The following is a 14,057-nucleotide window of genomic DNA, read 5'->3' as shown; positions in this document are numbered from 1 at the left end:
TGGGGGCCGCAGGGATCTGTACTGGGAGCAGTGGGGGCCGCAGGGATCTGTACTGGGAGCAGTGGGGGCCGCAGGGATCTGTACTGGGAGCAGTGGGAGCCGCAGGGATCTGTACCGGGAGCAGTGGGGACCGCAGGGATCTGTACCGGGAGCAGTGGGGACCGCAGGGATCTGTACTGGGAGCAGTGGGGACCGCAGGGATCTGTACCAGGAGCAGTGGGGACCGCAGGGATCTGTACCGGGAGCAGTGGGGGCCGCAGGGATCTGTACCGGGAGCAGTGGGGGCCGCAGGGATCTGTACTGGGAGCAGTGAGGACCGCAGGGATCTGTACTGGGAGCAGTGGGGATTGCAGGGATCTGTACTGGGAGCAGTGGGGACCGCAGGGATCTGTACCAGGAGCAGTGGGGACCGCAGGGATCTGTACTGGGAGCAGTGGGGGCCGCAGGGATCTGTACTGGGAGCAGTGAGGACCGCAGGGATCTGTACTGGGAGCAGTGGGGATTGCAGGGATCTGTACTGGGAGCAGTGGGGGCCGCAGGGATCTGTACTGGGAGCAGTGGGAACTGCAGGGATCTGTACTGGGAGCAGTGGGAACCGCAGGGATCTGTACTGGGAGCAGTGGGGACCGCAGAGATCTGTACTGGGAGCAGTGGGAACCGCAGGGATCTGTACTGGGAGCAGTGGGGGCCGCAGGGATCTGTACTGGGAGCAGTGGGGGCCGCAGGGATCTGTACTGGGAGCAGTGGGGGCCGCAGGGATCTGTACCGGGAGCAGTGGGGACTGCAGGGATCTGTACCGGGAGCAGTGGGGACTGCAGGGATCTGTACTGGGAGCAGTGGGGGCCGCAGGGATCTGTACTGGGAGCAGTGGGGGCCGCAGGGATCTGTACTGGGAGCAGTGGGGACCTCAGGGATCTGTACTGGGGGCAGTGGGGACGGCAGGGATCTGTACTGGGAGCAGTGGGGGCCGCAGGGATCTGTACTGGGAGCAGTGGGGGCCGCAGGGATCTGTACTGGGAGCAGTGGGGGCCGCAGGGATCTGTACCAGGAGCAGTGGGGACTGCAGGGATCTGTACTGGGAGCAGTGTGGACCGCAGGGATCTGTACCAGGAGCAGTGGGGACCGCAGGGATCTGTACTGGGAGCAGTGGGGGCCGCAGGGATCTGTACTGGGAGCAGTGGGGGCCGCAGGGATCTGTACTGGGAGCAGTGGGGGCCGCAGGGATCTGTACTGGGAGCAGTGAGGACCGCAGGGATCTGTACTGGGAGCAGTGGGGACCGCAGGGATCTGTACTGGGAGCAGTGGGGGCCGCAGGGATCTGTACTGGGAGCAGTGGGAACCGCAGGGATCTGTACTGGGAGCAGTGGGAACCGCAGGGATCTGTACTGGGAGCAGTGGGGACCGCAGAGATCTGTACTGGGAGCAGTGGGAACCGCAGGGATCTGTACTGGGAGCAGTGGGGACCGCAGGGATCTGTACTGGGAGCAGTGGGGGCCGCAGGGATCTGTACTGGGACCGATTCTTTTTAATCTCTTTATTAATGACCTTGTGGATGGGATTGATAGTACAGTGTCAGTCTTTGCCGATGACACCAAACTATGTAGGATATTAAAAACTGACCTTGATAGTACAATATTACAAAAAGATCTGGATAAGATGTCAGAATGGGCAGATACTTGGCAAATGAGATTTAATGTTGATAAATGTAAAGTAGTGCACCTAGGACGGAGTAATCCTATAGCTGCGTATACATTAAATGGAAGTAAACTCGGGACTACAGAACAGGAGAAGGACTTGGGTATTCTCATTACAAATAAGCTGAGCAGCAGCACTCAATGTCAGGCAGCAGCTGCTAAAGCAAACAAGATTCTAGGGTGTATAAAAAGAGAGATTAGATCCCGGGATCCCAGCGTATTGTTACCCCTCTATAAATCACTTGTAAGGCCACATCTGGAATATGGGATCCAGTTTTGGGCTCCACATTTTAAAAAGGACATTCAGAAGTTAGAGTCAGTTCAAAGGCAGCAACTAGATTATTACAAGGAATGGAGGCCGCCCGTATGATGAGTAATGGAGGCCGCCCGTATGATGAGTAATGGAAGGCCTCACATATGATTACAGGTTGGAAAAGTTAGATATGTTTAGCTTAGAAAAAAGACGTCTCAGAGGAGATATCATTTATATGTATAAATACATGTGTGGTCAATATAAAGGACTGGCACATGACTTATTTCTTCCGAAGACAATACTAAGGACCAGGGGGCACTCACTGCGAGTGGAAGAAAATCGATTCCGACAGCTAAATAGGAAAGGGTTCTTTACAGTTAGAGCAGTCAGGCTGTGGAATGCGACCACAAGAGGTATTAATGGCCGATACTATAACAGCTTTTAAAAAAGGGCTGGATGATTCGTGCACATAACATTGTTGGTTATGGATGACTTGGTGACCAAATGTAGAACTGGTGGAGGAAGGTTGAACTAGATGGACCTAGGTCTTTTTTCAACCTTAGTAACTATGTAAGAGGTGACTAGATGGGAGTTGCTGCACTGAGGCTCATGATTTCTGAGCTCACTGTACTGTCTATAAGGATGTCTGGTGTACATCAACTCCATTATAGATGTTTCAGTACAGAAATGACTAGGTCGGAGTTGTTGCACCTAGGTCCATGATTTCTGGGTATTGTCTATAAGATTGTCGTCACTGCAGCAACTCCATTCTAGCTGTCTCACTACAGAGGTGAGTAGATCGGAGTTGCTGCACTGAGGCTCATGATTTCTGAGGATCACAGTATAATGACACTCGACTCACACTCACAGCAGAACCTGATCCGAGTGCCATTAGTATACCTCATCCGATGCCTTATGCTACTGTGGCTCTGGCCTAAGGAAAACCCTCTGAACAGCAACTCCATTCTATCTCACTACAGAGGTGAGTAGATCGGAGTTGCTGCACTGAGGTTCATGATTTCTGCGCTGACTGTACTGACTATAAGAACGGCCTCGGCCAGTCCATGCATTGTGTTCAGAGATTGTACTGACGTGCATAGATGTTTGAATAAGCCCTTATACAGATTACATGAAAGCTCCCGTATACAGGGCTAAAGTCGTCAGGATCAGACAATCTGATGTGTATGGGGGCTTCCCGACTAATCTCCAGAATGGATGTCAAGGGAGGGACAGAACCAGCATATTGGAATTCCACTTGTTGATGCTTTTGTTCTCTTGAAAGATAATCCACCCCCAGAGAAGGCGACATCTGTTCTCTGATAGAGAACACAAGAACATTTGGCCGAGCGCTCCTGTATGTGATAGTCAAGAGAGAGCTGTCGGCCAAATGATTGCAGGGATTGTTTAGGGGCCTTAAAGGGTTTGTGTAGTGAAAACAAGTTATCACCTAAACATGGGCCCGGTGATCACCTGCTGATCAGTGTCCGATCACTGGGACCCGCACTGATTGGGAAAACAGGGAATTTTTATCCATTTTTAACATGGATGCCACACATACTCATGTTATTCTACGGTGTTCCTCACACATGCGTGTTTTCACATGGACCGTGTGGCCCCATGTTTCCCTGGACGCAGACATGTCCGTTTTTTTCTCCGGCAGCACAGGTGTCACACACTGATGTGATCCGTATGACACGTACCGGAGAAAATACGTGTCTATGAAATAAAATTGTTTTTTATACTCTCTTCTCTCCAGCCCTGCTGTCACTTGCTTCCGATCCCCGCTCATTATACTCAATGAATATGCACTGCACAGAGGATCTGGAAGCAGCAGAGACCTCAGTGCCAGGGACAGCATCGCTGGGGACAGGTGAATATCCAGCAGTGTGTGTGCAGTGAGGTCAGGACTATCCAAGGAACTCTGATGATATCCTGACGACACCCACACTACTGCGGGTGTAGCAACAGTGACTTCACGGGTTCATCAAAGTTCATTGGGAACTCCGTTGAACCCATGACGTTACTGCCGCGACACCCACAATAACGCGGACATCACATGCAGGGCCGGCGTCAGCACCCGGCAAACCCGGGCAAATGCCGGGGCCCTGGAGAGCCGGGGGGGCCCACTCGGCCTCGTCAGTTCTCCTGTCCCTTGGCCGGGGCCCACTCGCCTTTACAGTTCTGCGGTCCCCGGCCGAGTTCCGGGGACCGCAGTCCTCGGCAGCAATCTGCGGCGCCGTCACTTTAAGGCGCGCAGACATCCTCGTTTGAATTTCACCTGTGGGCGGAGCTACCGCCTTCTCAGTCCCACAGATGAAGGAGGCGAGCTTCTGTCCGGCGCTGTGTGGGCCCCCTCTCCACCGTGACCTAATCGGGTAAGTGCCCTCCCCGCCTCCCCATTATAGGCCCCGGTGAGCTGCTTCTACCCCCTGGATGTATGCCCTGGCCCCTGCCAATGCCCCCACCCGCCGATTCCGCGGGTGTGGGCCCCGCCAAGCCGCGGGTGCTGTACCCGCCGAGCCGCGGGTGTGGGCCCCGCCGAGCCGCGGGTGCTGCCGCTGGTGCTGTCCCCGCCAAGCCGCGGGTGTGGGCCCCGCCGAGCCGCGGGTGCTGCCGCTGGTGCTGTCCCCGCCAAGCCGCGGGTGTGGGCCCTGCCGAGCCGCGGGTGCTGCCAGTGCCGCGGGTGCTGGCCCCGCCGAGCCGCGGGTGTGGGCCCCGCCGAGCCGCGGGTGCTGCCGCTGGTGCTGTCCCCGCCGAGCCGCGGGTGTGGGCCCCGCCGAGCCGCGGGTGCTGCCACTGGTGCTGTCCCCGCCGAGCCGCGGGTGTGGGCCCTGCCGAGCCGCGGGTGCTGCCGCTGGTGCTGTCCCCGCCAAGCCGCGGGTGTGGGCCCCACAGAGCAGCAGAGTTGTGTGCATTTGTCTGAATGTAGCAGAGTTGTATGTGTTTGTCTGTATGTAGCAGAGTTGTGTGTGTTTGTCTGTATGTAGCAGAGTTGTATGTGTTTGTATGTAGCAGAGTTGTATGTGTTTGTCTGTATGTAGCAAAGTTGTGTTTGTCTGAATGTAGCAGAGTTGTGTGCATTTGTCTGAATGTAGCAGAGTTGTATGTGTTTGTATGTAGCAGAGTTGTATGTGTTTGTATGTAGCAGAGTTGTATGTGTTTGTATGTAGCAGAGTTGTATGTGTTTGTCTGTATGTAGCAGAGTTGTATGTGTTTGTCTGTATGTAGCAGAGTTGTATGTGTTTGTCTGAATGTAGCAGAGTTGTATGTGTTTGTCTGAATGTAGGAGAGTTGTATGTGTTTGTCTGTATGTAGCAGAGTTGTATGTGTTTGTCTGAATGTAGCAGAGTTGTATGTGTTTGTCTGAATGTAGGAGAGTTGTATGTGTTTGTCTGTATGTAGCAGAGTTGTATGTGTTTGTCTGTATGTAGCAGAGTTGTATGTGTTTGTATGTAGCAGAGTTGTGTTTGTCTGAATGTAGCAGAGTTGTGTGCATTTGTCTGAATGTAGCAGAGTTGTATGTGTTTGTCTGTATGTAGCAGAGTTGTATGTGTTTGTCTGTATGTAGCAGAGTTGTATGTGTTTGTCTGTATGTAGCAGAGTTGTATGTGTTTGTCTGTATGTAGCAGAGTTTGTGTGTGTGTTTGTCTGTATGTAGCAGAGTTTGTGTGTGTGTTTGTCTGTATGTAGCAGAGTTTGTGTGTGTGTTTGTCTGTATGTAGCAGAGTTTGTGTGTGTGTTTGTCTGTATGTAGCAGAGTTTGTGTGTGTGTTTGTCTGTATGTAGCAGAGTTTGTGTGTGTGTTTGTCTGTATGTAGCAGAGTTTGTGTGTGTGTTTGTCTGTATGTAGCAGAGTTTGTGTGTGTGTTTGTCTGTATGTAGCAGAGTTTGTGTGTGTGTTTGTCTGTATGCAGCAGAGTTTGTGTGTGTGTTTGTCTGTATGCAGCAGACTTGTGTGTGTGTGTGTGTGTGTCTGTAAGTGTATATGACTGTATATATTTGTCTGTTTATATGTATTTTTGTGAGTTTGTCTTTAAATATGTATATGTTCGTATCGGTGTCTGTGTGTGGATGGGGCCCACTGGGACTCTTCCGCCCGGGGCCCACAAAAACCTGGAGCCGGCCCTGATCACATGGGTGTCATCAGGATGTCATTGACTTCATTGTGAACTCTGATTAACCCGTGACATCACTGCCACGCCCACACATATACTGCTGACCTGATTAACCTGAGCTCACCTTATGAGATCTAGGTCACCGAACGGAAGCATACACAGCAGTGTGTGTGTGTGTGTGTGTGTGTGTGGTGTGGGGTGTATGGTGTGTGCTTTCACAATCAATGAGGAACGTTCGGTTCTCCATTGAATGTGACAGCAGTATAGGATCGACGTGGCCGCCCCCAATTGGATTTCGGGCAGAACAGGATTAGGGCTTTGATAGAGAAATAAATTGGAAAAGAGGGTGTCTCGTCTTTATTTATTGAATGATTCTCTTTATGTCGTTCCAGGTTTGCTTTTGGGGAATGTTATGGGACCTCACCATGGATTACGGCAGAATTTTTATTTATAAAAAAAATCAAATAAATTGGTGAATGAGGGCCGAGGCGGAGGTTTTTTGTTCAAATAAACTTTGTTATTCTTATTTCAACTACTGGATTAGTAATAGGGGGTGTATGCCCATTACAAATACCAAAGCTTGATACCAGCTGGAGCTGGCATCAACCCTACAAATATTACCCCATTTACCATCGCACCACACCAGAGCAATGGGAAGAGCCGAGTCCAGCACCAGAATTGGCGCCTCTAATGGATGTGCCACTTCTCAGGCGTCTGTGGGCTGCTATTGTAAGAGCTCATGCGCATGTACCTGCTGAATATTCTGCAGCGATTTGACAGCACATGTGCGCTTCAAATTGTTGCAGAAACACTGCATAATGGATGCAGTTTTTTTTAAAAAAAAAACAAACCGATTTCATGCGCTCTGGCTGCTGCCCCCACCATAGACAGAGCGGGAGCTGCATCCAGAACGCACAAATAATTGACTTGCTGCTTTTATGAACGCACGGATTTGGGTCAAAATTTTAGCACCCAAATCGCTGCGTTCAAAAAAGCAATGTGAGCACGTCTCATGCACAATCTACATAGATTGTGCAGGGGACGCAGGACACATGTATTTACGCTGCAGTGCAATCCGCAGCGTAAATGCATGTAAGTACACATTTAAGAATGGTAGAGCGGTAGATGCGTGAAAGGTAGCTGCATACCTACCGGTCTGGGATCCCTACTGTTACAGGCAACACACAACAAGGAGACCCAGCTAGGAGTCTCCATCCCCATTTTCCAAAATTAGGGGCAGACACCAGGAGAGTGGCATCAATTGCCCCAGAGTACAAATTGTGTAATGGCGTAGCATAGATGCATGAGAAAGGGCCTGGGAGAGCAAAAAGTGAACAAGTGACAAGTGTAGGCCTGGTGTCTGAGACCGATACCACTACAGGCATGGAGACTCGAATAAGAGTCTCCGTTTACAAAAAATTCTGCTTGTCAGGAGGAAGCAAAAGGAGGGATAGAAGGAATATTCGGTGCTTCATACATAAAAAAGCCAAAATGTAAATGTCGCAGCGGTGGACACACCTTTTGATTGTTGCGCCACCAACACCAAGCATCTGGCAAAATTTACTCTTGTACCATGGATCTAACAGAGTGGCAACCCAGTAGTCAGCACTATTTCTAATCATAACAATACGGGCATTATATTGCAGATAGTACTCAAGCCTGCTACCTCCGTCCCCTCCCACCAACCACAGACAACAGAGAGGGGATTAATATCTTTTTCATCTCCTGACTGTTGCTCGCCCATCACAGCTTCCTCCTTGTCTCCTCCATTTGTTCCTTGGCTCCTCCGCCTTCACTAATAGTGTGTCTGGTACCATGAATCCCTTCCGCATCCTCCTTTATTTCCTGCTCTTCCTCTGGGACCACCACTTTTTCCCACAGACTTTAGAAAGTGTGCTCCAGCATGTAGATGACCGGAATAGTGATGCTGATGACGACATCGTCAGTGCTAACAATCTAAGTAGCCATTTTCAAAACTGTGCTGAGGTCCTTCATCTATGCCCATTTTGCATGCAGGATTTGCCGCATGACCAGGTTGTGGACCTCGTTGACCCAGGCTATGCATCATGACATACTGCACCAGGTCTCATTGCTGCTGCCACAGTTGCTGCCACATGTTCCCCATCTGTTTGGAAGGGGATGGGTACGTAAACCATGAGTGGTAAATCATGACGAGGTTGTCGTGGAAGGGGGAATAGGCAGGAGGACGTTATAGGTGTACGTGTAGAAAGTCCTTTAGTCAAAGGTCTAGTGAGCAAACACCGAATCATCCTATCCCAAGAGAAATGAGCACAACTTCCGTTACTGGACAGCCTACTCCACTAGTTTTTTTTGGCAACTGCACATCGCTTCAACTTTGAAATTAGATTGATAAACAGCAGGTGCTGGAGTGGATGGCAAGCGCTGCATCAATTGGCCTCTCGTCCTCTTCCTGCACCTCAACAGCACACACAGTTCATTCCTCGGAGGTACCACCACAATTATACTCGATTGTGCCTGTGTCACAAATCGCCAACTGGCAAACTGACTGTGGGGTAATCACACATGGGTGAGTCTCAAGAGCTGTTCACACATTCTATCGCATGGACATCACAGGTCCGCTCCAAAAAATCCCAGACGGAAGAGGAGGAAAGCATCTGCAGCAATGCCAAAAATCTTAGTGAGTTGGATCCTGGCCCGGATGAAGTAGGGTCCCAGTAGGATCCCGACCCTCGTCAACTGACGTTAACCCCCGGGAGTGGAGGTGACGATGATGGGACTCAGATACCTGAGACATGCATACTGTCCTGTAATGTCAGGTCAGGAAGAGGAGGAGTAGGACAACATAGAGCACGAAAAAAACAAATATCAGAATCACCGGGACCAGCTGAAGCTCCAGAGCAGTTTTTCTCAACTCCAGTCCTCAAGACCCAACAACAGATCATGTTTTCAGGTTTTCCTCAATATTAGACGGGATAATTCCATCACCTGTGCAACATTAAGGAAATCCTGATTGAGGAAAACATGATCTGTTGGTAGGTCTTGAAGACTGGAGTTGAGAAACACTGCTTCAGAGTTATTACCTCATAAAGTGACACTGGTCAGAATTTAAAAAATTGCCCAGGGCAGGAAGGTGAAACCAGGCTCTGGGGTGAAGGGGTTAAGTGCGCATTAATCCCATGTGTGGTCGTAGTTCACTATCTTTACCAGCCTAATTTTCGTTAGCCTAAACCTAATGAAACTGTTGTTACCATGTTCCTCTTTAGTATCACCTTTATAGGGTCAAGCCTCTGAGAAAATATAGTGAAGCCCATTATTCCTCGGTAATTTATATATTGTGGAGTCATACGCCCCTACCGGAGAGGAGGAGACATTTTGGTTGGACATAATTCTAGGAAATATTTTTCCCATTTCTATTTTTGGCGGGTCAGGCAATGGCACAATATTTGTGTGACAATGCATCTTCTCACGTGATTCTCACTTTAATTTGATGGTCTAAAAAAGTGTCTAGAAGTCAAAGGACACAAATATGGTCTTATCCTGTTGAGAGGATTAGGGTAAGGCACTGAAAGAGGCTCAACGTGAGGGGTTATGACTAGATATGAGCGATCCTGCCAAGGATCGGATCGGTTCAGGATCGACAAGCCCACCTGAGATCGCTGATCGGATCGTCGATGCTAGCTGAACCCATTAAATTCAATGAAAAGCAAAAGTGATGTGTAGTAAAATTGTATAGGAGGCTGTAAAAGAAAGAAAATAAAAAAGGGTTAATGCGGTACATACTTACCAAATCTCCGTGGCTGCAGCACTACTCCCGAGGCCAACAATTATCCCTAATGCATTAGCACTGCTTTCCCCTTCCACCAGCATCTCTGATTGGTTGCCGTTGGACCACACCACCACTTTCTGAGATAGCGTCTGTGATTTGTTGGAATTAAACGCTGTCAGTGTCCTTACACTGGTGATAAATAAAACAATTGGCGTAGGGTCCCCCTCGTCAATTGATACCAGCACAGATAAAGTATACAGCTATAGGCTGCAGCCCCCAGCTGTGTGCTTATCTTGGCTGTGAATCCAAAGAAGAGGAACCACATGCATTTTATTTTAATTATTTAAATAAATAATTAAAAAAATTGGCGTGTACCCTCCCCAATTTTGATACCCAGCAAAAATAAAGCCCGACAGATTGGGGCTGGTATTCTTAGGCTGGGGAGACTCATGCTTATTGGGTGCCCCCCCAGCCTAAAAATAGCAACCTGCAGCTGTGCAGGATTGTCGCATCCATTAGATGCGACAATCCCAGTACTTTACCCGGCTCATCCGATTGCCCTGGTGTGGTGGCAATCAGGGAAGTAGGGAGTTAATGTCAGCTCACAGCTGCCACTAAGCCTTAGATTAGTAATGGGAGGTGGCTAATCTGTAAGTGAAAAGAAATAAACACAAATACTGAAAAAATCCTTTATTTGAAATAAAATACAAAAAACATCCTCTTTCACCAGTTAACCCCAAAAATACCCCTGCAGGTCCAATGTAATCCACACGAGGTCCCACGACAACTGCAGCTCTGCTACATCTGAGGTCACAGTGCCCAATCATGGTACATGACCGAACACTGTGAGGTTCAGGCAGAGACTGAGCAGCGTTGAGTCATGACATCACTCAGGTTAGTTGTGGTCACAGCTGGAGGTTCCCACGGTCCTCCACCTGTGATCGCTGGTAACCAGACCTCAGGTGGCTTCAATGAACTCTCACTGAGTTCACAGCCCTGCATCTCCTGGCAGAAAACTGTTTTTGTTTTTTTTTTACCAAGTGATGCAGATCTGGTGCTGAACTTTTTACACCATATTCCTACAGCCAATCTACACCTCCTGGCAAAAAAAAACGCATCACTATCGCATGCGGTAATGGATGTGGCAATCCTGGGCAGCTGTAGGCTGCTATTTTTAGGCTGGGGGGGGGGTTGCTCAATAATTATGGGTCTCACCAGCCTAGGAATAACAGCCCTCAGCTGTCAGGCTTTGTCTTGGCTGGGTATCAAAATTAAAATGACTGCATGCTGATTTTTTTAAATTATTTAAATAATTAAAAACCCCCCAAAAAAACGCATGCGATTCCTCTTCTTTTAATATGCAGCCAAGATAAGCGCACGCCTGGGGACTGTAGCATGGAGCCGTGGGATTTATCTGTGCTGGGTATCAATAGATGAGGGGACCGCACGCCCGTTGTTTTATTTATCTTATACCATGATATAATAGACCCACAGACAGCGCCTATGATTCCAACCAATCACAGACGCTTCCTGGGCGTGGGAGACTAACAGCAGACAATCAGAGACGCCGATGAACGGGGAATGCAGTGAATATGCATTAAGGATAATTATAGGACCCAAAAGTAGCCCTGCAGCTTCAAGGACTCAGTATGTAGTGCTTTAACCCTTTTGCTTCCTTTTTTTTTATTACAGTGACCAATTACGGCCATGCCAATACTTGACATGGCTGTTATGGGCAGGGAGAGGATGTTTTTTGCCATCCTAACATTTACCGATCCTTTGCAAGATCACTGACTTTTGCGGTAAATGATCGGATGTCTGATCCCAATGCGATCTGGCCAAAGATCATACGAATTGAACGGTATCCAATCTTCGCAGATTAGGATCACTCATCTCTAGTTGTGACATTCAAAACCACTATGATAGCGTAAAACACAGCCACTGCAGCCCCGTGTAGAAGGTGAATACACACTGGTTTAGAAGGGTTAATGCCACGCTGCCTTGAATGAGAGGAAGCGCCATGAGAGATTTGATGGTGATTTTGTTAACATGTTTCGGAGATCTTTATCTCCTTCATCAGGTCACAATTTTGACCTGATGAAGGAGATAAATATCTTCAAAACGCATTGTTAATAAAATCACCATCAAATCTCTCTTGGAGTTTCCTCTCATTCACGGCAGCGTGGCATTAACCTTTCTACATCAGTTTGAATTTGTTTAATTTGATGTTGTCAGTCTTGATTCTGCATAAAAGTTTCAACATTTAGTTTTTTTGTTTCTTCTTGATCTGAATTGAACTGAACGTACAAAAAAATTTAGCAAATGCCTGTTATAAAGCAAGTCTGCAAAAAAGAGCGAACTACAATTTATCGATTATGAAGTTGCCTGACGTAATCTCTGTTAAATATATATTTTTAAAAGGAGTTACATAGTTTTGAATATCCATGTTTCTTACATGAGTATCGGAAAAAAATAAACCCCTGATGTTCACCGTATTAGATTTCTCTGCTCTCGAGTTATCGATGATGATTCAGGCCAATAAACAATAGATATCACTGAGATCACACCAAATATCTGAGCAGTAATGGTTTTCTGTATTGGTTTTCTGTAAGGCATCCCGGAGCCATATACCTGCCATATTTCCAACAATGTCAACATTAATTGTCTTCTCCTTTGTGTAACTTCTGATGTCTGACAAGATGTGCTTTACGGAAATAACATTTCCCACAGTCTGAGCACGAAAATGTCCTTTCCCCTGTGTGAACTATCTGATGTACCTCAAAAGCTTCTTTACGCATAAAGCATTTTCCACATGTCACACATGAAAATGGCTTCTCCCCTGTGTGGCTTTTCTGATGTCTTTCAAGATGGACTTTATCCAAAAAGCATCTCCCACATTCAGAACAAGAAAACGGCTTCTCCCCTGTGTGAATTCCTAGATGCTTTGTAAGATTTGACTTTTCAACAAATGCTTTTCCACATTCAGGACATGAATATGGTCTTTTACCTATGTGACATCTCTGATGTTTTACAAGAACTGATTTACTGATGAAACATTTCCCACATTCTGAGCATGAAAATGGCTTCTCTCCTGAGTGAGTTCTCAGATGTTCTATAATATTTGATCTGCGAGCAAAACATTTCCCACATTTAGTACAAGAAAATGGCTTTTCCCCTGTGTGAGTTCTCTGATGCCCAACAAGATCTGATTTCTGGGTAAAACATCTCCCACATTCTGAGCATGAAAACGGCTTCTCCCCAGTGTGAATTCTCTGATGTACAACAAGACTTGATTTATGGGTAAAACAACTCCCGCATTCTGAACAAGAATATTGTGTTTCATCTGTATGATTATTCGATTTCTTTTTTCTACATTTAGAAGATGATAATTTATCAAGTCTATGTCCAGTGCTACTTTTTCCAATCTGTGATTGATTATCTGCTACTTCATGACAAGGAGATGAAATGAGTTTTGTTTGGGACCTTCTCATCCACTCTTCACCTGAAAAAGAGAAAAAAAATCGGTCATAATCGGTATTTATAAATTTATAAAAAGAATAGAGTCAGTCTCCTTCTACCGTCAGATAGCTATCAATAAGTTACAGTCAGCATATAAGTACAAAAGTCAAGTTTATAAGCAATAGGTACTGTAGGTATGCCGCTGACATATCACATATTACTTTTCAAATATTCCTCTGTTACAGACAAGTATCTGATTCTTCTCAGTTGCTGCTAAGTGCTATCCATCATCGAGTTAATACTAAAAACTCACGTCTACTCTTCTTTGTGCTTTCTGCACCTATCACGATGACTGTGGAAGAGCAGGGAACTGGGGCTCCTAAGCTGTCTGTCAAGCTAGGGGGCCCTATGCTATCCCTAACCTCTGGGATACTCCTGATGGTGGAGATGCCCAAGGCTCCTTCCTGGCCTTGCACCTGGCCAGTCCTGATCTGATTTCCCCAACACCCTGGGAGGGATGGAACAGGAGTGTGATGAACCCTACAGATAAAGACAGACAAGGGAAAACAAAAACTCACAAAACCACTCCCAAAGGTTAATGACAATAAGAGATTCAGGAGGAAAAACAAGAGCAGGAAGGAAGCTAAAAAACAGGGTAAACTCCACAACAGCACCAAGCAATAAGCACAACTTTCACCAGAAAGTCTGGGACACCACATCTCACTGACCAATAAAGACAAACTATAGCAGTCATGGGTGGAAAGATTCAACCAGCATAAATAAGACGA

At 47.5% G+C, this 14,057-nt stretch overlaps 2 protein-coding genes across 2 annotated transcripts in view; both read right to left on the bottom strand.

Annotated features, from left to right (window-relative positions):
• The window catches only part of LOC142290088 (uncharacterized), a 307,846-nt gene that overhangs the window by 168,724 nt on the left and 125,065 nt on the right, over positions 1-14,057 (bottom strand). Inside the window, 2 exon segments of the mRNA XM_075334024.1 lie at positions 9,692-9,781; positions 9,829-9,959. Coding sequence (XP_075190139.1) covers positions 9,692-9,781; positions 9,829-9,959 — 221 coding nt within the window.
• Positions 11,993-14,057, bottom strand: part of LOC142292357 (uncharacterized) — a 46,855-nt gene continuing 44,790 nt past the window's right edge. The window contains exon 7 of the mRNA XM_075337675.1: positions 11,993-13,312. Within this exon, the coding sequence (XP_075193790.1) occupies positions 12,468-13,312 (845 nt within the window). The 3' untranslated portion in view covers positions 11,993-12,467. The remainder of the gene's footprint in view (positions 13,313-14,057) is intronic.

The sequence above is a fragment of the Anomaloglossus baeobatrachus genome, chromosome 2 (assembly GCF_048569485.1).
Source record: "Anomaloglossus baeobatrachus isolate aAnoBae1 chromosome 2, aAnoBae1.hap1, whole genome shotgun sequence".
NCBI lineage: Eukaryota > Metazoa > Chordata > Amphibia > Anura > Aromobatidae > Anomaloglossus > Anomaloglossus baeobatrachus.
The sequence above is the reverse complement of the archived record's forward strand: the minus strand, read 5'-3'. Positions and strand labels throughout refer to the sequence as shown.